The 16,753-nt window shown below is 41.5% G+C and overlaps 1 protein-coding gene and 1 long non-coding RNA gene across 3 annotated transcripts in view; one reads left to right on the plus strand and one right to left on the minus strand.

Moving 5' to 3' along the window:
- Window positions 1-16,753, minus strand: part of pacsin3 (protein kinase C and casein kinase substrate in neurons 3) — a 38,336-nt gene that overhangs the window by 12,393 nt on the left and 9,190 nt on the right. For both annotated transcript variants that reach the window (XM_051380364.1, XM_051380365.1), the window contains 6 exons: window positions 8,256-8,356; window positions 7,095-7,251; window positions 6,342-6,577; window positions 5,810-5,965; window positions 4,187-4,362; window positions 184-304 (listed from right to left, as the gene is read on the minus strand). In XM_051380364.1, coding sequence (XP_051236324.1) covers window positions 184-304; window positions 4,187-4,362; window positions 5,810-5,965; window positions 6,342-6,577; window positions 7,095-7,251; window positions 8,256-8,309 — 900 coding nt within the window. In that variant the 5' untranslated portion in view covers window positions 8,310-8,356. The remainder of the gene's footprint in view (window positions 1-183; window positions 305-4,186; window positions 4,363-5,809; window positions 5,966-6,341; window positions 6,578-7,094; window positions 7,252-8,255; window positions 8,357-16,753) is intronic.
- Window positions 5,802-6,723, plus strand: LOC127352190 (uncharacterized). Its single transcript, XR_007881056.1, has 2 exons — window positions 5,802-5,941; window positions 6,271-6,723. It is a non-coding gene; the product is annotated as an uncharacterized LOC127352190 (long non-coding RNA).

Here is a 16,753-nt window from a genome sequence, read left to right on the forward strand (position 1 = left end):
ACACACTAAACAACTACTGCCGTCCTGCACAGTGCTCTTGTTCTCATCAAGATGTTCGAAGAAAAACATGAATGAATGAAGTCGTATAAATAATCCCGAGTGTGAATTTAAATAGAGTGAATAGTGTGTGTGTGTCTGTGTGTGTGTGTGTGTGTGTGTGTGTGTGTGTGTCCGTCCACACACCTCAAACTGTGGCCAGTTCATGCTCATGCCCGGTCCGTGGGTGTTCCTCCACCATCTGAGATCCTCAGCGTCATTGGCTGCTTGGATGGTCTGACCCAGGTCCCGGTACAGACTTTTGAACCTATTGGACAAAGCATCAGTTATCACATCTACACATCTACACTCCTCCTCCTCATGCTTTATAGTTTAAGTAATTTTTTAAGTCTGTCACAGTGTAACAGGCAGGTGTCTGCACTTTATTCCAGGTTTAGGCTGGTTTATTGTCATTTCCAAATACAGAATATACAGCAAATAAATGTCGTTCCTCGTGGCTCAGGTGCTAATGTACTGACTGTACTGACCTCATGCACTATGGGACTGCCTCCCCCTCACTCTCAGTCTGTACGGCATTTAAAAAAACTTTTAAAAACCCACATGTACAAATTAACATTTATATAAGTCTGCTAGCTAGAATTTTTTTACTGGTTTTAATCTAGTTTCTTATTACATTGCTTTTATTGTTGATGAGTATCTGCTTTTGTTTTAAACTGTACTCTTATGTGTTGTTAAGTTGTATGTCTCTATTAATACCATGATGCATTGCTTTTATTGTTGACTATTCTGTCTTTTCGAACTGCTGTTTTAAAAAGAGCTATATAAATAAAAGGTATTATTATTATTATTATTATTATAAATACACAAATACTCAGCAATTATGGACATCATACACACAGCAAACGTTAAAAAAAGCCAAGATGGCGGGAGTGTGTTGTGTGTGTGTGTGTATCTGTTACATATATTTAAAATAGCTATAATTGTTTAGATGTCAAATGCCAATGAAGGGGTTGCTCATAGGGACGAATCTACAGCCCCCCCTCAGCTTTACAATGAGCTTCAGCCCATTGTTTAGCTGTCCACCCTGCAATTTTACTGTTTTGGTTCACTCTGAACGCTCTCATAGCGTCTGTACACTCCCCGCTCAGCAGCGAACAGCAGACAGACACAGTTACAGACCAGCTGGTGAACGTAGAGGAGCATTTAGCAGCTAAAGAGCAAGAGATAAAGAGTTGGTAGAGACCAGAAACAGACCTAAAAGAGAGAGAATATGGGGCTTGAATTCATCAGGTGGACAGAAACACAACTTCAACTAAATGATAATGTTGCTCTGTAACTGCTGGGTGTGTACATAAGCAACTGACGGTCAAGTTCACCATATCAACTTAAAAGAAGATGATATTTCAGTGTTGTGTTCACTACTTTTGGCTGCCTCTAAGTGGTTTAAAGCAACACAGATGGTGTTTCAGAGGTAGAGAACAAATGAGAGAGGTCAGCCTTGGTTTATCTCCTCAACGTGACTGCTGTGTTATTAAAGGGTAATTTCGGTATTTAGGGTGTCGTTACCGTAACCGCACAGACGAGATTTCAGAATGAGACTCTACACAGGCTGGATCATGTGAAAGGAACAGAAAGCATTTCATTTCTCTGAAGGTTTGTGTTGTCACACACTTATAATGACAATCTGAGCCGGTCAGCACTTTTAATGGAAATAAGGATTTCGTTGTAGGCCATTTTGTGTCCGCCAGCTGCAGCTTTCTCACTCAGTGCTGGACCAAATTCACAAAAAAATGAGGTCCAGGTTGAAAAACACAGATGTTACCTTTTAACTCAAAGCTGCATTAATACAATCTTTGATCGCTTTGGGGCAGCAGGAGAAGCTGTAAACTCAACATTGACATATTATCCCCTGAAGCCATGTTTGATGATGAATGTATGAAGCACAATTCTCACCTTTTAACTCTGTTTTTGGCCTCCAGCTACTCATGAGAACCTGCTGTTTGGTGCTGAGCAGGTAGCGTATATCTAGTTCATCAGAACGTTTTACTGAAAGTCTGAAGAGAGCACTGGGAGTGAAAAATTGTCGCAAAACCAAAACAATGAGCTGAAAGACGCTAGAAAGCTCCACAGAGCTGACAACTGCAGAGCCGAGTAAGACAGCCGAGAACATGGAAGAATTACAGTGTTGGTGTAGTGTATATTATATACTGGACCAGGTTCCTGATTCCAGTGTGTATTCTGGGGGCTGGGCCTTTAAAATCCTGAAACTTCCACGTAAAGGTGGAATTCCAGATAAGACTATTGTAAGTGCATATTTTGTAGTCGCCGTTATCGGCTCTGTGCGGGTTTGTTTACACTGAGAAGTGATATGAGGCAAAAGCCTGCATCAATTCATCTACATCAAACCTTCCCAGGAACTGCAGCTACATGCCTCAGGGCTGTTTGAACACTGCACTTCCTCTTCAATCCTGTTGACTGCATTTCAACAGAGAACAGAACGGAGAGGACTACTCTTAAAATACAACTTCTATTCAATGAGGAAGACCATGAGATACTATAGAAAGCTTCAGAAAAAGCAAGTAGTTAAGACTTTTTTTGACAAACCCTTTTCCAGGGTCATTAATCAACTTTCAAAACTTAATATTCCACCTTTGCTTCACACTTGAGGTGTTTCTTACATTTATGGTACATGTCCTTATTTACATTTTAAAATATGTATATTTTCTCTCGTGTAATACCACCTTTAATATGTTAAATTAGAAAGCTATTTTAGTTATTTTTTTGGCCTTTTATTGCCTTTATTTGACAGTGACAGCTGGAGAAAGACAGGAAAGCGGGGTAGAGAGAGGAAATGATACGCAGCAAAGGGCCACAGATCGGATTCGAACCCTGGGCCGCAGCTATTTAACACAAAAAAAAAAAAAAATTCTTTAATCTCTGCCTTTTCTTGAGAAATAGAGGCTACATTGAACTCTTGGGGCTTCTAATTATTAAAATTACACAATCTCACAAACTTAACAGGGGAAAAAGAACTCAAAAACACACAAGCAGACTCTGCTTCATTCTCAAGACAAACTTTAGTACTTAAACGAACAAAACTGTGACAGACGTGAACTTAATTTGTCAAAACATCATATTTAGTGGTGCAGTGCAGGATATACACCGGTACACCCACTTATTTCTCAGTCGGCATTCGGTGTACCCACTTTTAAATCCGCTCTGATGTGCATAATTTAGCAGAGGAATACTCAAAGTGCATAATTATGTCGTGGTCTCACTCTATAGTCTGTGGGCTAGCGAGTACAAAGATCTGCAGCTCTTTTAGGGTCATTGTTTATTCCATAATGATCCTTACTCCATGAAGTCTAGCAGCAGATGTTAAGTGACAATGTGAAAATACCACTGGCCCATTATTGAGTGAACTAAATATGCGAGTACATGTCACTGTTTTATAACACGGAGCGTTTATCCTTTGCTGAATGTGCTTCTTAAAAAAAAAAAACTATTTTTCCATTTCTCCAGGCAGAGGCAGGCCCACCTGCAGTGAAGAGCGGGGATATGAAATCACATTAAACAGCTGGTGTGGACACGAGGAATGATTACAGTGACCACACACTGTTTACATGTACAGATGGGCATAAGAGAACTGTTTTAAGAAAGACTTGAAGAAAATGTGAACATACTCTTCAAGCATTCATGTGCAAGAGACTCCATTAACTAAAGTCTGTGAGTGTGGAATAAACCATTTTACTCCAAAAGAGGAAATTTAAGAAACAAAAGATAAACAATAAAATACAAATAAAGTTCCTCGAAGTCGTTTTTCCGAGTACATTCCCATCTAATCTCATCACAGCTCGAGTTAATTAAAGATGAATCTTTGTTCAATATTTGGACAAACATATTTACCAATTGGACTTTACCAATCGTGGTTGCCGTGGTAACGGGGGCTTGTTTAAATAGAACGAGGGGTCAATAGTTAATGAACAACATCATGAGTTTCCTATTAACTCCTGTGTACATACACACATGTTCACACATATTTAAACCCAGACAGTCCTGCATGCCTTCGTTCTGAGTCATGGATCATGAATCACCTAATCACCCTCTTTGCTCTTAGGATGTACGCGTGTGTGTGTGTGTGTGTGTGTGTGTGTGTGTGTGTGTGTGTGTGTGTGTGTGTGTGTCGTACCCTTCTTTGGCGGACAGGTCGAGGTGTGTGTGGATGTCCAGCAGGACTTCTTTAAAGAAGCGCAGCCTCTCACGCTCGGCCTCCTGGGTGAGGTCGAACACCTGCTCCATGTCCTCCATGTAGCGAGGGTTACAGCGGTTCAGCTCCTCCAGGGCCTTCGTGTAGCGCTCCTTCATCTGCACACACACACACACACACACACACTGAGCACACACTGAGCACACACTGAGCACACACTGAGCTACTGTACAACCCTTTGTCAACTTATATGCAGAAAGATTTAAGAGAAGCAAATGTTCCTTCATGTCAGCATTTAGGAAGAAGTTTTCAAACATTAAACCCAAAGATCGATGGTCTGTTAGTCACTCTGCTACAGCTGCTGGTGAGAGGCTGTGACTGTGGCGTTGAGCAGTGCTGCACTTCAGAATTAAGGACCAGTGGGTAGGACTTAGTGGCTTCTAACGGTGAAGTTACAAGTGGAAGCAACTGAATACTGCTCGCCTGCCAAGTGCGAAGGACAAACAACGGTGGCTGTGAAACTTGAAAAACTAGAGCCAGTGTTTGGTTTGTCTGTTCTGAGCTACTGTAGAAACATGGTGGACAGTAGACGGCAACCTGCAGCATCTGTGAATAAAAACGTCTCATTCTAAGGTCACAGAAACACAATGATTCCTATATTCAGGTGATTATACACTAATGAAAAACATACCTATGAATATTATAATCCATTTCTGCCAATAGATCCTCTTAAATGTTACACACTGGACCTGATGTCAAGTATTTAAAAGGCTACAGGTCATTATAGTCTTTTCCATGATTGGCACCTTCGTCACACGAGTGACTGCAATCAGATTGTGTTATGGACACAAATGTGTGGTTTTCCCTCCAACAGGATTGCATGCTAAGTGCTGTTTACCTTGATGACGTGTTGGAGGTGTGGTGGTTTGAACCAACTGCAATAAGAGCCTGATGTCTGCTCAGAGTGGCTGCTTCGCATTATACTATTCCTCCCTGCAATATTCAGAACTAATTCAATAAAAAAAACCTTAGTGTTTACACATAGCTATAGCCAACGGTTGTCTGTGCCACACTTCGTATCTCTGAATGAGCAAATACAACAGTGTCACGGTTGAAGGGCGTTCAGTTGTGATTCACAAATTACCCATCATCTGAAATTCTTTGTGATCACCTCAGAACCCCACAAAGAAGGCTCGATCAGTACTGCTCTACTGTTTACTGGAGCACAGACTGGTTGCGTGTGTCCGGTGCAGCACTGTAGCACTGAGTCATGATACTGGATTTGATTTCCTTTGCGCTCTGTGTGCCGAGTTTGTCTCAGGATTTCCCTGTTTTTGGTTCAGCGTTTCCCTCTTCAGGACCTGGAGCGGTTTCTGTGCCGTTGGGTTTGTGCAGAGCAGAGAACAGAGGAGACAAGCCCGGTCATGTTTTAAAAGTCAAAAACACACACACACACACACACACACACACACACACACACACACACACACACACACACATTTTTCTGGACTCACTGACACACCCAGACTGGTACAAGTGGAGCTACGCATGGGACTGTGAGTGTGTGTGTGTGTTTGTGTGTGTGTGTGTGTGTAAGCTTTGTACTTTCTCGGCCTCCTGGTTGCAGCGCTCCACCCGGGTGGTGTATTTGCGGACTTCCTCCTGCGACTTGGTCGGGTCGGCCTTCGCGTGTGTTTCCCTGGTAACCGCCGTCCACTCCTCCTTCCTGGCCTGATGGTAGGTCTTCTTACTGGAATCCACCTTGACACACACACACAAAACACACTTTGTTTGTTATCTTTCTTAACACACAGTCTCGTTTTCACATTGACCCACTTCATAACATTTATTCTAGAAACAGGATTCGGGTATAACACTATTTTTTAAAGTGTTTTGTACACATATGACAGCGTATTAGACGACTCAATATACGTTAAAATGTCCTCAAAACTGTAAAAGCAGTTAAATCATTATGTGTATTTTTCTGTCATAGTTTACACACCCTGTTTGAACAGCTTTAAAATACTCAAAGCGTTGCTGAAACAACCGATGTAACTCTTCAACAGGCAGCGATATTGAACCCTTGCAGCAGCGTCTATAAATCCAGCTTCACTGAAACCACTCAGTCAGTCCTCACCTCTTTCAGTTTGCGGACCCAGGGTTTCTGTGCTTTGCGGAAGCCGTCGTCTGCATCCTTGGTCTCCCTGAAGCCTCCCATCATCTGCTTATGGAAGGCGTCCTTCTGCCAGTTGCGCATCTTCTCGCTGTCCTCGCCCGCCAGCCGCTCCCGAAGCTCCAGATGCAGCTCGCTGAGCCGATCGGCCGCCTGCATAAAGGCATGCCACGCTTTCTCCAGCGTACCGTACTGAGGACCTGAGGCAAATGAGTGATTTATACAGCAAAGTTCATCATTTTGGCCAAAGAGTTTTGCCATTATTCCATCTTGTGAAAGGCAGTGAGTCTTTTGTGGGGAAAATATGGCCTCAATAAAAATTTGAATAAATATGCATTTAAAATGAGCAACGTGTCTTCATCAGGGTCAGTGTCAGCAGTAACTTGGTGTTAGTGCTTTGGCATATTTAATGCAACAATTAATGTTGAGCACTGAAAGGTGATTGTTCAACATGTGTATAAATGTTTCTTATAACATTTTTATGGAGCTCCATAGAAATGTTTCTGATAAAATAGGGATTATTTCATAAATAAGTTGCAGCAACATGTGAAACTTTGTAGTTATATTAAATGGCTTGCAAACCTTGTTAGTCTAAACATCCCCAAAACACACCAAAGTAAACTACTACAAAGTATACTAATCTTATCATCATAAAAGTTTTTGGTGTCATTTGCCTGCTGCAGCCTGCCCCTCATGTGATCAGTGTTTTCAACTCACCTTTCTCCACGACACCCCTCCACTTCTTGGCCCAGTCGCTCAGCTGCAGAGCGTAGCTCTTTTCTATCTTCGCCCTCTCCTGGAAGCAGCTGACCACCTCGTTACACAGCCGGTGACCGTCGTCTATCCGCTTCACCGTCCTTTTGTAGTTCCCCGGCTGCAGAGAGACACAACACACACACACACAGACTGAGGAAACAGACGTAACACTGAACTCGTGTAGGGCACTGAAATCCTCTTCTACTGTACTCCACCAGCTGGTCTGTCAGTTCAATGCATGTTAGCAACATGTTGATATTAGTGTACAAAAGTGACGCGGCAGAATGTTTAGCGGATGAGTGACGATGTACAAAAGACTGAAACAGAGATAACATTAAAAGAGCTAAAGAGGACAGACAGAATAGAAAGTGAGAGGAGTTAAAGGTATGTAGTTTTTCCAGATGGAGGCCTGTGAAGCTGGCAGTCAGTCAGCAGGGACTCATTATGTGTCTGTGTCTCTGTCTAAACACCACACACTGACACACTGCCTTATCTCACTCCTTCAACTCCCGGCTGCTCTGATAGAGTAGAATAAATATATTCAGGGTTTATTCACTTACTGTATCTGATTCAATAATTCAAATACAGAGATCTTAACGTCTGCTGTGTGTTGTTGGTTAAGTGATCTGATTTTGTAGCCGAGGCGGCTGTGGCTCAGTAAGTAGAGCGGGTCGTCCACTAATCACAGGGTTGGTGGTTCTGTCAGTGTCCTTGAGCAACTCGACCCCCAGTTGCTCCAGACGGTCAGACCAGCAGACTCACAGGTTAGCTGCCATCGGTGTGTAAGTGTGAATGAGAGGCTTTACATAAAACTGCTATATAAATGCAATATAAGTATTACAGTGCATTTAATAATTCATCTTGTAGTGCGTAGCTCATTTTTTCCTAGTTTTGAAACCTAATATCAGATTTTTTTTGTCATCCAGGGCAGGCAGGGTGGTTAATATTCAGCTTTTCTTTGATGTGAGAAACCCAGAAATCATTTTTATTATTGCTTTCCACAGACTTTAAATTTTCTCTTAATGTCAGAAATAAGTGTGTGTGTGTGTGTGTGTGTGTGTGTGTGTGTGTGTGTGTGTGTGTGTGTGTGTGTGTGTGTGTGTGTGTGTGTTCCTGCTGTACCTCCCAGAAGCTGTCAGAGCTGCCCAGGTCGCTGAGGTCTCCATTGGAAGACATTTTGGGGTCGGCCTTGCAGCACGGAATGATGGCGGCTACAGAAAAGACTGAGAGAGGGAGAGAGAGAGAGGGAGAGAGAGAGAGAGAGAGGGAGAGAGAGGGAGAGAGAGAGAGAGAGAGAGAGAGAGGGAGAGGGAGAGGGAGAGGGAGAGGGAGAGAGAGAAGAGAGAGAGAGAGAGAAGAGAGGAGAGGAGAGGGAGAGGGAGAGGGAGAGAGAGAGAGAGAGAGAGAGAGAGGGAGAGGAGAGAGAGAGAGAGAGAGAGAGAGAGAGAGAGAGAGAGAGAGAGAGAGAGGGAGAGGGAGAGAGAGAGAGAATACTGTTTATTACACAGAGCTGCTTTCAGGTGGAAACCATTATATGAACTTGTATTAATCCAGACACAGATTATCTCAACACAGAGCACCCAAAAATCTGACATCACATCTTTTTCCTTTACCTTTAGTTTTATGTGCACTACAAAAGGCTCTAATCCAAACTGACTAACAAAAAAGGACAAAATAAGAAAATAAATAAGAACAGTGAAACAACAGAAACTAATGCATAAAGCTTGAAAAAAAAAAGTTCCCTAACATAACTTGAATATTGAACTATAATTCCATGATACTCATCATCTGATGGAGATCATGTGATATGATAGAAGGCTCCAGAACAGGATTATTTTCCTCCTTCAGAGCTACAGAGGATATACGACTGTTTTCAAGCACTAACAAACTGATCTTTAAGTCCCCATTTTAATTAAAAAATATAATAATACAAAAATACAAATTAAATAACTAAAATAACCAAATCAAAATGTGAAATGAACGTATAATAAAATATTAATACATGTATTTTACATAGACGGGTAAAAGAATATGTGTCCTCTATTTTGGGCATCAAACCCATGGCCTTCCAGACTCACTGCTCCACTGTACACAGCTCTAAATAGAATAAATAAAAACATAAAAAATGCTAATATCTGTAGGAATCTATCTTCCCATCAAGAAAGCAGAGCAAAGAGTCATCAATCAGTGTTCAACAGAGTCAATCAATGCGTAAAAAAACCTAATATGACTGAATTCATGCAGTGAAAATACACATACATGCTTAAAAAAGTACAGCATTGGTTTATCATTGCACTCCTATAACACTGTCAACTCATAATGGACAGTTAAAAGAAATAGCACTGTACAGTTTCAGCCACTGGCAAACTGCGGCTCCACGTCAGTCGACACAGAAACCTACAGAGTCTGCACCGCTCTCTGCCCACGGGGCTGTTTTCTCCACGTCGCTGCCCAATTTTCCTTCAGCACACAACTGGACCGTGTGTGTCCCACAAACACTGATGCCCTGTCCCACACATCCGCTCCGTTACCGAGGCAGGAATCTGTGTCAGCAGCATCCTTCCACAATGGATGTCATTCATCAGAGAGAGGATGCGCAAACATTTGAACAGAATCCTCTCTGATAATAACGCGCAGACACAAATCATTTTTAACCGTGGAAAGTCTCTCTCCCACTCTTTTTAAGGAAACATTTTCCAGGACTTTTCCAGGACTTTTTCCAGGAGTTTTTCAGCACTTCAATGGTGGTCAGAGTTTATGGGACACACATTTCTGTGGCACTGTCCTCACCACAGTTCCTGCTGCAGCCTCAGCGGAGCACAAACAACAGTTCAAATCAAGCAGAATTGATTTTATTTTACAGAAAATCCGCCGATTAAAAGAAGAGGTAGAAAGTATAAGTGATCATCGCACAATTAACAATATCAACCATAGCAATTAATGTAAATTTGATCATAACAACAGGCTGCAAACTGTGTGAACAGCTCTTAACTGACATGGGAGCAGAAATGAAAAAGCGTCTGGTAAACCCACTTTGAATTGTCACAGCACACACATTACCTATCCAACCGTCAAACTAAATATTTGGTCATTTAGATCAATTTCCATGTGTTTCCAGGTTTTCCAGATTCTCCAGGACCATGGGAGCCCTGCACTGTAAACTGCTAAGACAGAAGGAGAGCCTGAAGGCGACACCACCTTTACTGCACCTTGAGGAGTTTTCTTATAAACAAACAAAAGTGATGTTTACAGTCAGTGTTACTCACCACAACTCATTGTGTGGGCACCAACAACAGTTTCCTCCTTGCAAAGTGTTTTAAATGGATATAAAAAGGGGACAGATATCAGAGTGCCATCATTCTTCTCATCCAGTAAGTGAATAAGCCCGTTCCCAAAATGCCGAACTATTCCTTTAAATTAAACACCAAAAAAAATGAAAGCTACACCTCTTTAGATATGTATTCTTTGTGTCCATGCTTGTACCTACAGATCATACAGGAGACTAATGTTTGTGGCAGTTCATAGAGACTAGACTGTCAATCAGAGTCATCAGCACCCAATAATAAAAAAAGTCCCTGCTTTACGCCCCATTTCTACCCCCAATAAGTTGTCCTTTTCTACTATTACAACAGTTTTTCTCTTATTCATTATCTGTTTATACATCAGTCTAAACTTATTGAGGCTCACAGGAAAAGTTATAGTTACTGACACGTGCATTAATTACTACATATGTGCTTACAACATTAGAAAGTGTTAGAAACTATTTATTCAATATTTATAGGCGGTTTATAAATGCTACATAGAAGTGTTACCACTCATTTGTTTGCCAAGATATTCTCCATCTACAACCAACAGCATTATAATAGTGGATGTATAGAAGGAGGCCATGGTCAAATTCCTCCTTTTTGGGAACTGATTTGTTCTTGAAGAACCGGATCTGTTCGATGGAGCAGAAGAAACATGCAATTTAAATTCATTAGCACTCCAACACGACCTGAGGGGACTTCTTCAGCTGCTGATGAACCCTGTCAACAGTTCACTGTGACCTGACTTCTCTATACATCGGCTTCCTCCATACTGTCCTCCCATTGGACAAAACCCAGTTACAAGGTCGGACAACTTCCTGTTGCAGACACAACAACCAGGGAGGAAAACATGCCACTACTCCAGTCCTGGCTGTGTGCAGTGATCCTCCGTCTGCAATAAACCAGAACCCCCATTAATCTCTCCGATCATGTAAAGTCTATGTGAATATACGTCATTTATAAAGGTAAAAAACATACTAAGTATTTAAGGTGGATTCTCCCTGAGCAGTTCTATCACCCTGTAAAGCACTTTGAATTGCTTCTGTATGAGACAGTGCTCCACAATAAGGCTTGACTTTGACGAGACTGTGAGAAGTTCCTGGTTACTTTTCCTCCTCTCTGCGTTTCACAACGTTCTCTCTCACTGTAAATAACTAGTTGACTCCCCAAATAACAGCAGTAGATCCGTGCACTGGGAGCAAGCTGGTGGTAAATTAGGAGGTAGTGTACAATAGCAGCCTTGGTGAAATCTGCAGGGAACAATGTGGGAGTGAGTCTAAATAAAAGCCCCGACTATGAGACTGCCAACGGCAGAACGTATGTGCACTTACTCGTGTGACATGCAAACACTCGGCTGAATAAGAGGTTTAATATATATTTGTAGGTGTGTCTGTTGTTGGTGGGGGTGGCGTTCAAGATTAGACAAACGCTGACGTTCAACAGCACAACATCACACCTCTCGGACCTCTGCAGCTAATCCCCTTCAGACAGCTGAGCTCTAATTTTCTGTCCACACTGTGCAGCACAGGAGGAAGCAACAGAAGGATGACTGAGAGAGTGTGTGTGTGTGTGTGTGTGTGTGTGTGTGTGTCTCGCAGGTGAATGGGAAGTATGTTAGCAGCTGAGGTATCTGCCACCAGCGTGCTAGAACATGAGCGAGTATGAGAAAACTGACTTTGCCAGGGATTGCTAATTACTGCTCCTATATCCTGCAGGACTGGAGTGTTTGTGTGAGTATCTGGGCGCGGCTCATTGAAAGCAAGTAGGTTTGGCAGCTCATGCACACTTGTGTTACCTCTGTGCCTGCTGGAGGTGCTGGAGACAGAGAGCTACGAAGTATTCCTTCATAGAAAACTCTATGAAAACGCCACTCAACCACAATTACACAACAAACCCGTGTTATGGTCGACCACGTTCGAACACAAACAGCTCTGTGTTACAAGTGCTTGGGCCTGATCCTCGGAGTATTTGTGTGTGTTTGTGTGCGTTTGTTGGTCTTGTATGAACCTCTGTTAAGACTACACAAACACACACAGAGTCTACAGCCGGGCTAACATCTCTGGGAGGCTGTAGGCGGTGGCTTTCAGCTAAATGCTAACATCTGCATGCCAACCCGTTCACACTGACAATGTAAACATGCAGATGTTTAGCGAGTTAACATGCTAACAAAACATAACCTACAGCTGAGGGTTATTTGAAGGTCATTAGTTCTGCAGGAATTTGGTCTTAAACTAAACTTAGTGCAGTATTTTAAAGCAGTGGTTCCAACCTGCAGGTAAACATATAGACAGTAGGCCTATAGCTCAGCATTTCGTTCATATCTGTGAAGAAAACTAAATTAAATTTACTTTGAGACAGAGAATTGTATAAAAAGTTACTAAAAATATCAGGAAAACTCATCTCTGATCAATATTCACAGAAATAATCTGCTCAAAATGAATCCAAATCACTCGTTTTACACCAACGTCCTGCAGTTACTGCGTTCACTATTTGGATTCATTGTACAGTTTATTAGTTGTTCTTTACTTTTATTTTTAAACATTGACAATTATATGAAGAATTCATAAAATATGTATATATTACTCGGTCAGGGGTTAGGGGAAAAGGTTGGGAACCACTTCTCTAAAGCACAACAGGCTAGGTCTGGTCTGATAAAGTGTACGTCAACACTGACATAAATAGTCTTAAGTCACAACAGGCCAGTTTATGTATACACAGTTTACTGGACTGGAATGACTCAGCTGGCTCTGTCCACCTTATCTAGCCATCGGGAAGGATAGTGTGACAAGAAGACTGCACAATGATCTGCGCTCTTGGTTTTTGTTTGTTAACAAGATATTATCTCTGGATATGAGAGGTGAAGCAACTGGTGTCAACTTCACAGTGTGCTGATTTCACAGCGGAGATAAAAACAAATTCACAGGTTGTGAAGTGATGAACAATCACAGCCAGTTAGTACTTTTTTTTTTTTTTTTTTTTTTTTTTACAGTTTCAGGAGACAAAGTTTGTACATTTGAATAAATCTTGTTGAAATACTGAATTAGAAATATCATTACATAATCCTGATTCTGGTTTTTGAGTGGGGCCACAGATCGCTGGCCTGAGGAGCATCTCCATGAACAGATGGTCAGTTGAAAGTGCTGTTTGGTTTATGTGGACAGTCCATGAGACATCCACCGTCCCTCCCATGGCTCTGTGTGTGTGTGTGTGTGTGTGTGTGTGGTGTAGTTTCTGCGTGTGTGTGAGTTCTTTGAGGATGTTTACATTCCTCGATCATTGATAATGAACTCTGGTTCAAACCACTTAGTTTTAACCACACACACACCCACACACACACACACACACACCCACACACACACACACACACACACACACACACACACGACCTCAGACCATCCTGGAGGCCAGGGACCTGCTGGAGCTGTAGTCAGTCAGAGGATGGAGATACAGGGGCAGGAGAGTAGGTAAGAGCCATTGAGAGCCAACACATTAATAACCAATTAATACAACACTGCTGCTCCGTTTCATTGAGCTCTAAAACTCTCTCGCTGCGTTTCAAACAGAATTCACTAACTCGTGTGCACAGAAACGCTGGTTTGGCAGCAAGTAGCGAGGATATAGGTGTTCAGTTAAACAAACAGTCGGACATTTGGGGAAATATACAAGCTTATTCGCATGCCAAGAGTTAGACGAGAAGATTGTTATCAGTCTATCAGCATGTACAGTAAGCATGGAGCTGTCACCAGCAGCCAGATAACTAAGCTTAGCACAGAGAGTGAGATATAATGTGTTAATAAATAAGCTTTAGACTTTGTTGCATGTGGATATTATTACATTTGGACAGACCCAGGCTAGTTGTTTCCCCCCGTTTCCAGTATTTATGCTAAGCTAAGCTAACCGGCTGCTGGCTTAATGTATTAAAGTGGTATCCATCTTTTCATCCAACTCTTCCTTTAAGCATCTAAACTGCATGTTTTCAACCACCCAAGTCATATCTGTCCTCGAGACATACACATACTGTACGAATTATAACTAAAAACAACCAACTTCACGTTACAACTTATGATGGGGCTTCTCTGTTCTTAAGAAAATACTCAGGAATCATTAAAAACTTTTCAAAACTGTCCATCACAGTTGTGTCTTTAGTCTGAAGAAAGTTGGTCCCTGGCTTCTTTTTCATTTAGTCCATTAACCATCTGAAGGCATCCAAAAGCAACAGGTTGGTCCCTGATCCAAGACGGGGCAGCAGGCTGTCAGGCCTGACCGACAGAGAACAGGAGGGCCGTTGAAAGATGGCAAAAGTAATGGAAGGTACGAGACAACGAGAAGGCCGAAAGACAGGAGGAAATCAGTGCCGCTCAGCACTTGTGTGTGGAAAAGAAATGTAAACTAGAGACGGGAAGTTTTGGAGCTGTGAGGAAGAGGAGGAGGAGGTCAACAACACACAAGCAACTTATTCTGATGTGGTTTCTGTCACACAGCAACAAAACACAGCTTTAAAAGGCCATGTGGAGCTGGTTTGTCAAGCTCGTATAAATGAAGGAGAAGCGGATGTGTGTACAAAAAAATACACGTAAATAAATCACATATCAAATGACAGTAACAGCAGAATTCTACACCTCTACTTTTCTTTGTGCCTGTGTACTGAGGTGTGGCTGTCTGACCACAAACACCAGTCATTCTATTATGTGGGCCTGTATTTTAAAGGAACGGTCTGTCTTTTCAGTATCAAACACACTTGTTTGACCTCCGATCACTGCTCACATTTACAGTTTTTCCGTCTTCCATCAGTTGGAAAAACAACAATCAGAGCTTGAAAATCTTCTATTTTTGCCAGAAAACTGCCAGCCGCAACAAAGATGATGAAAAAAGTTGACTAAAAACTTGAATTACAGAAATGTGAACTCTTTAATCTACCTTTATATCAGCACTTATTGTTGCTGGCACTAAAAAACAAAGTACAACTGAGGCTGAAGGGAATGTATGTATGATTTTGACCTGATGGTGGCATTAGATAAAAAGTCAGGAGATCTCAGCTTGGACTCACAGCAATTACAAAGAATGTGAGTATTAAAACTAGAGTGACACGATATGGTAAAAGCATATTTAGATTATTTTGACGGATATTGCGAAGGACTTTGCATCATAAATTAAAATTTCACTTAAATAAAATGTTTAAAAATATATAAGGATAATATGAAACTGTACCAGACATGTTTTCTTACATCTGTAGAACAAGATGTGACGGCCAGGGTATCTCTTCAAAACTACAGAAATTATAATACTGTTTTATCATATTTTGTTGTTAAACTCATTATAGCTTTTGCAATTTGCATATTGTGATAGGAGTAATATTTCGATTCACCGCGCAGCCCTAATCAAAACATCCATAGAGACTTCTTAAACTGCTTTTTTTCTGTCCATTTTTACTAGATGTTTATATTCTACACACTAATAAATGCATTACTTGTGTCATAAGCTCCCCCGGTAGAAGCATATTTAGCAGTTTATTGATGAAGCAAGGATTTATTTGGCAACATACAGTTCAAGGTCAAAGAAGTTGAATATATTGCATGAGCGGTTTGAGAAGTTTTGATGCTTTTCCTTTTTCATGCCTCGGGGGGGGGGGCATTACTTGTGAATCCAAGTTGACAAGCTACAAACCGTTCACAACCACCTTTCAAGCCCACAGAAAGACTTCACATTCAAAAGATAGATGTTTAGTCAAAGAGTTTCTTTAAATGTTGACGTTGCATTTATCATCCGTGTTCTGCTTGCAAAATAAAAAAGATTTTGTTAAGTTAAGACATCTTTTAAAGACATTTACGGCTGCAAATCAGTGGTACAGCTGTGCATCTGTAGCCCAAACTACCACAGCAAACGCCACACTATTGGCTGGATTCTACCGTCAGTTAAATGACAATAAATATGTGGAATGAACACAAGCTGATTTCTCATTCAATGCAATTTACTTCACTATTTATGTCTTTGTTTCATTAAAACACAATTAAACAATCATAAAACTCAGTCCACAAGCACAAAGAGGATCAGAAATTCTGTTTATCATGTTATTTAAATACACAATACTGATATATCTGCAGCTAATACAGGCCTGCTAAAGAGGTGGGTGATAGTAGAGAGAGAGAGAGAGAGAGAGAGAGAGAGAGAGAGAGAGAGAGAGAGAGAGAGAGAGAGAGAGAGAGAGAGAGAGAGAGAGACTATCATGGCGAGACAGGAGGAGATTCCGGTTGTTGGTTTATAGAGAAATGGGTCAGGCCAGTGAAGAGGAGGAGGAGGTGGGGGGCAGGGAGTGAC

Source organism: Dicentrarchus labrax, unplaced genomic scaffold, assembly GCF_905237075.1.
Source record: "Dicentrarchus labrax unplaced genomic scaffold, dlabrax2021, whole genome shotgun sequence".
Taxonomy (NCBI): Eukaryota; Metazoa; Chordata; class Actinopteri; family Moronidae; genus Dicentrarchus; species Dicentrarchus labrax.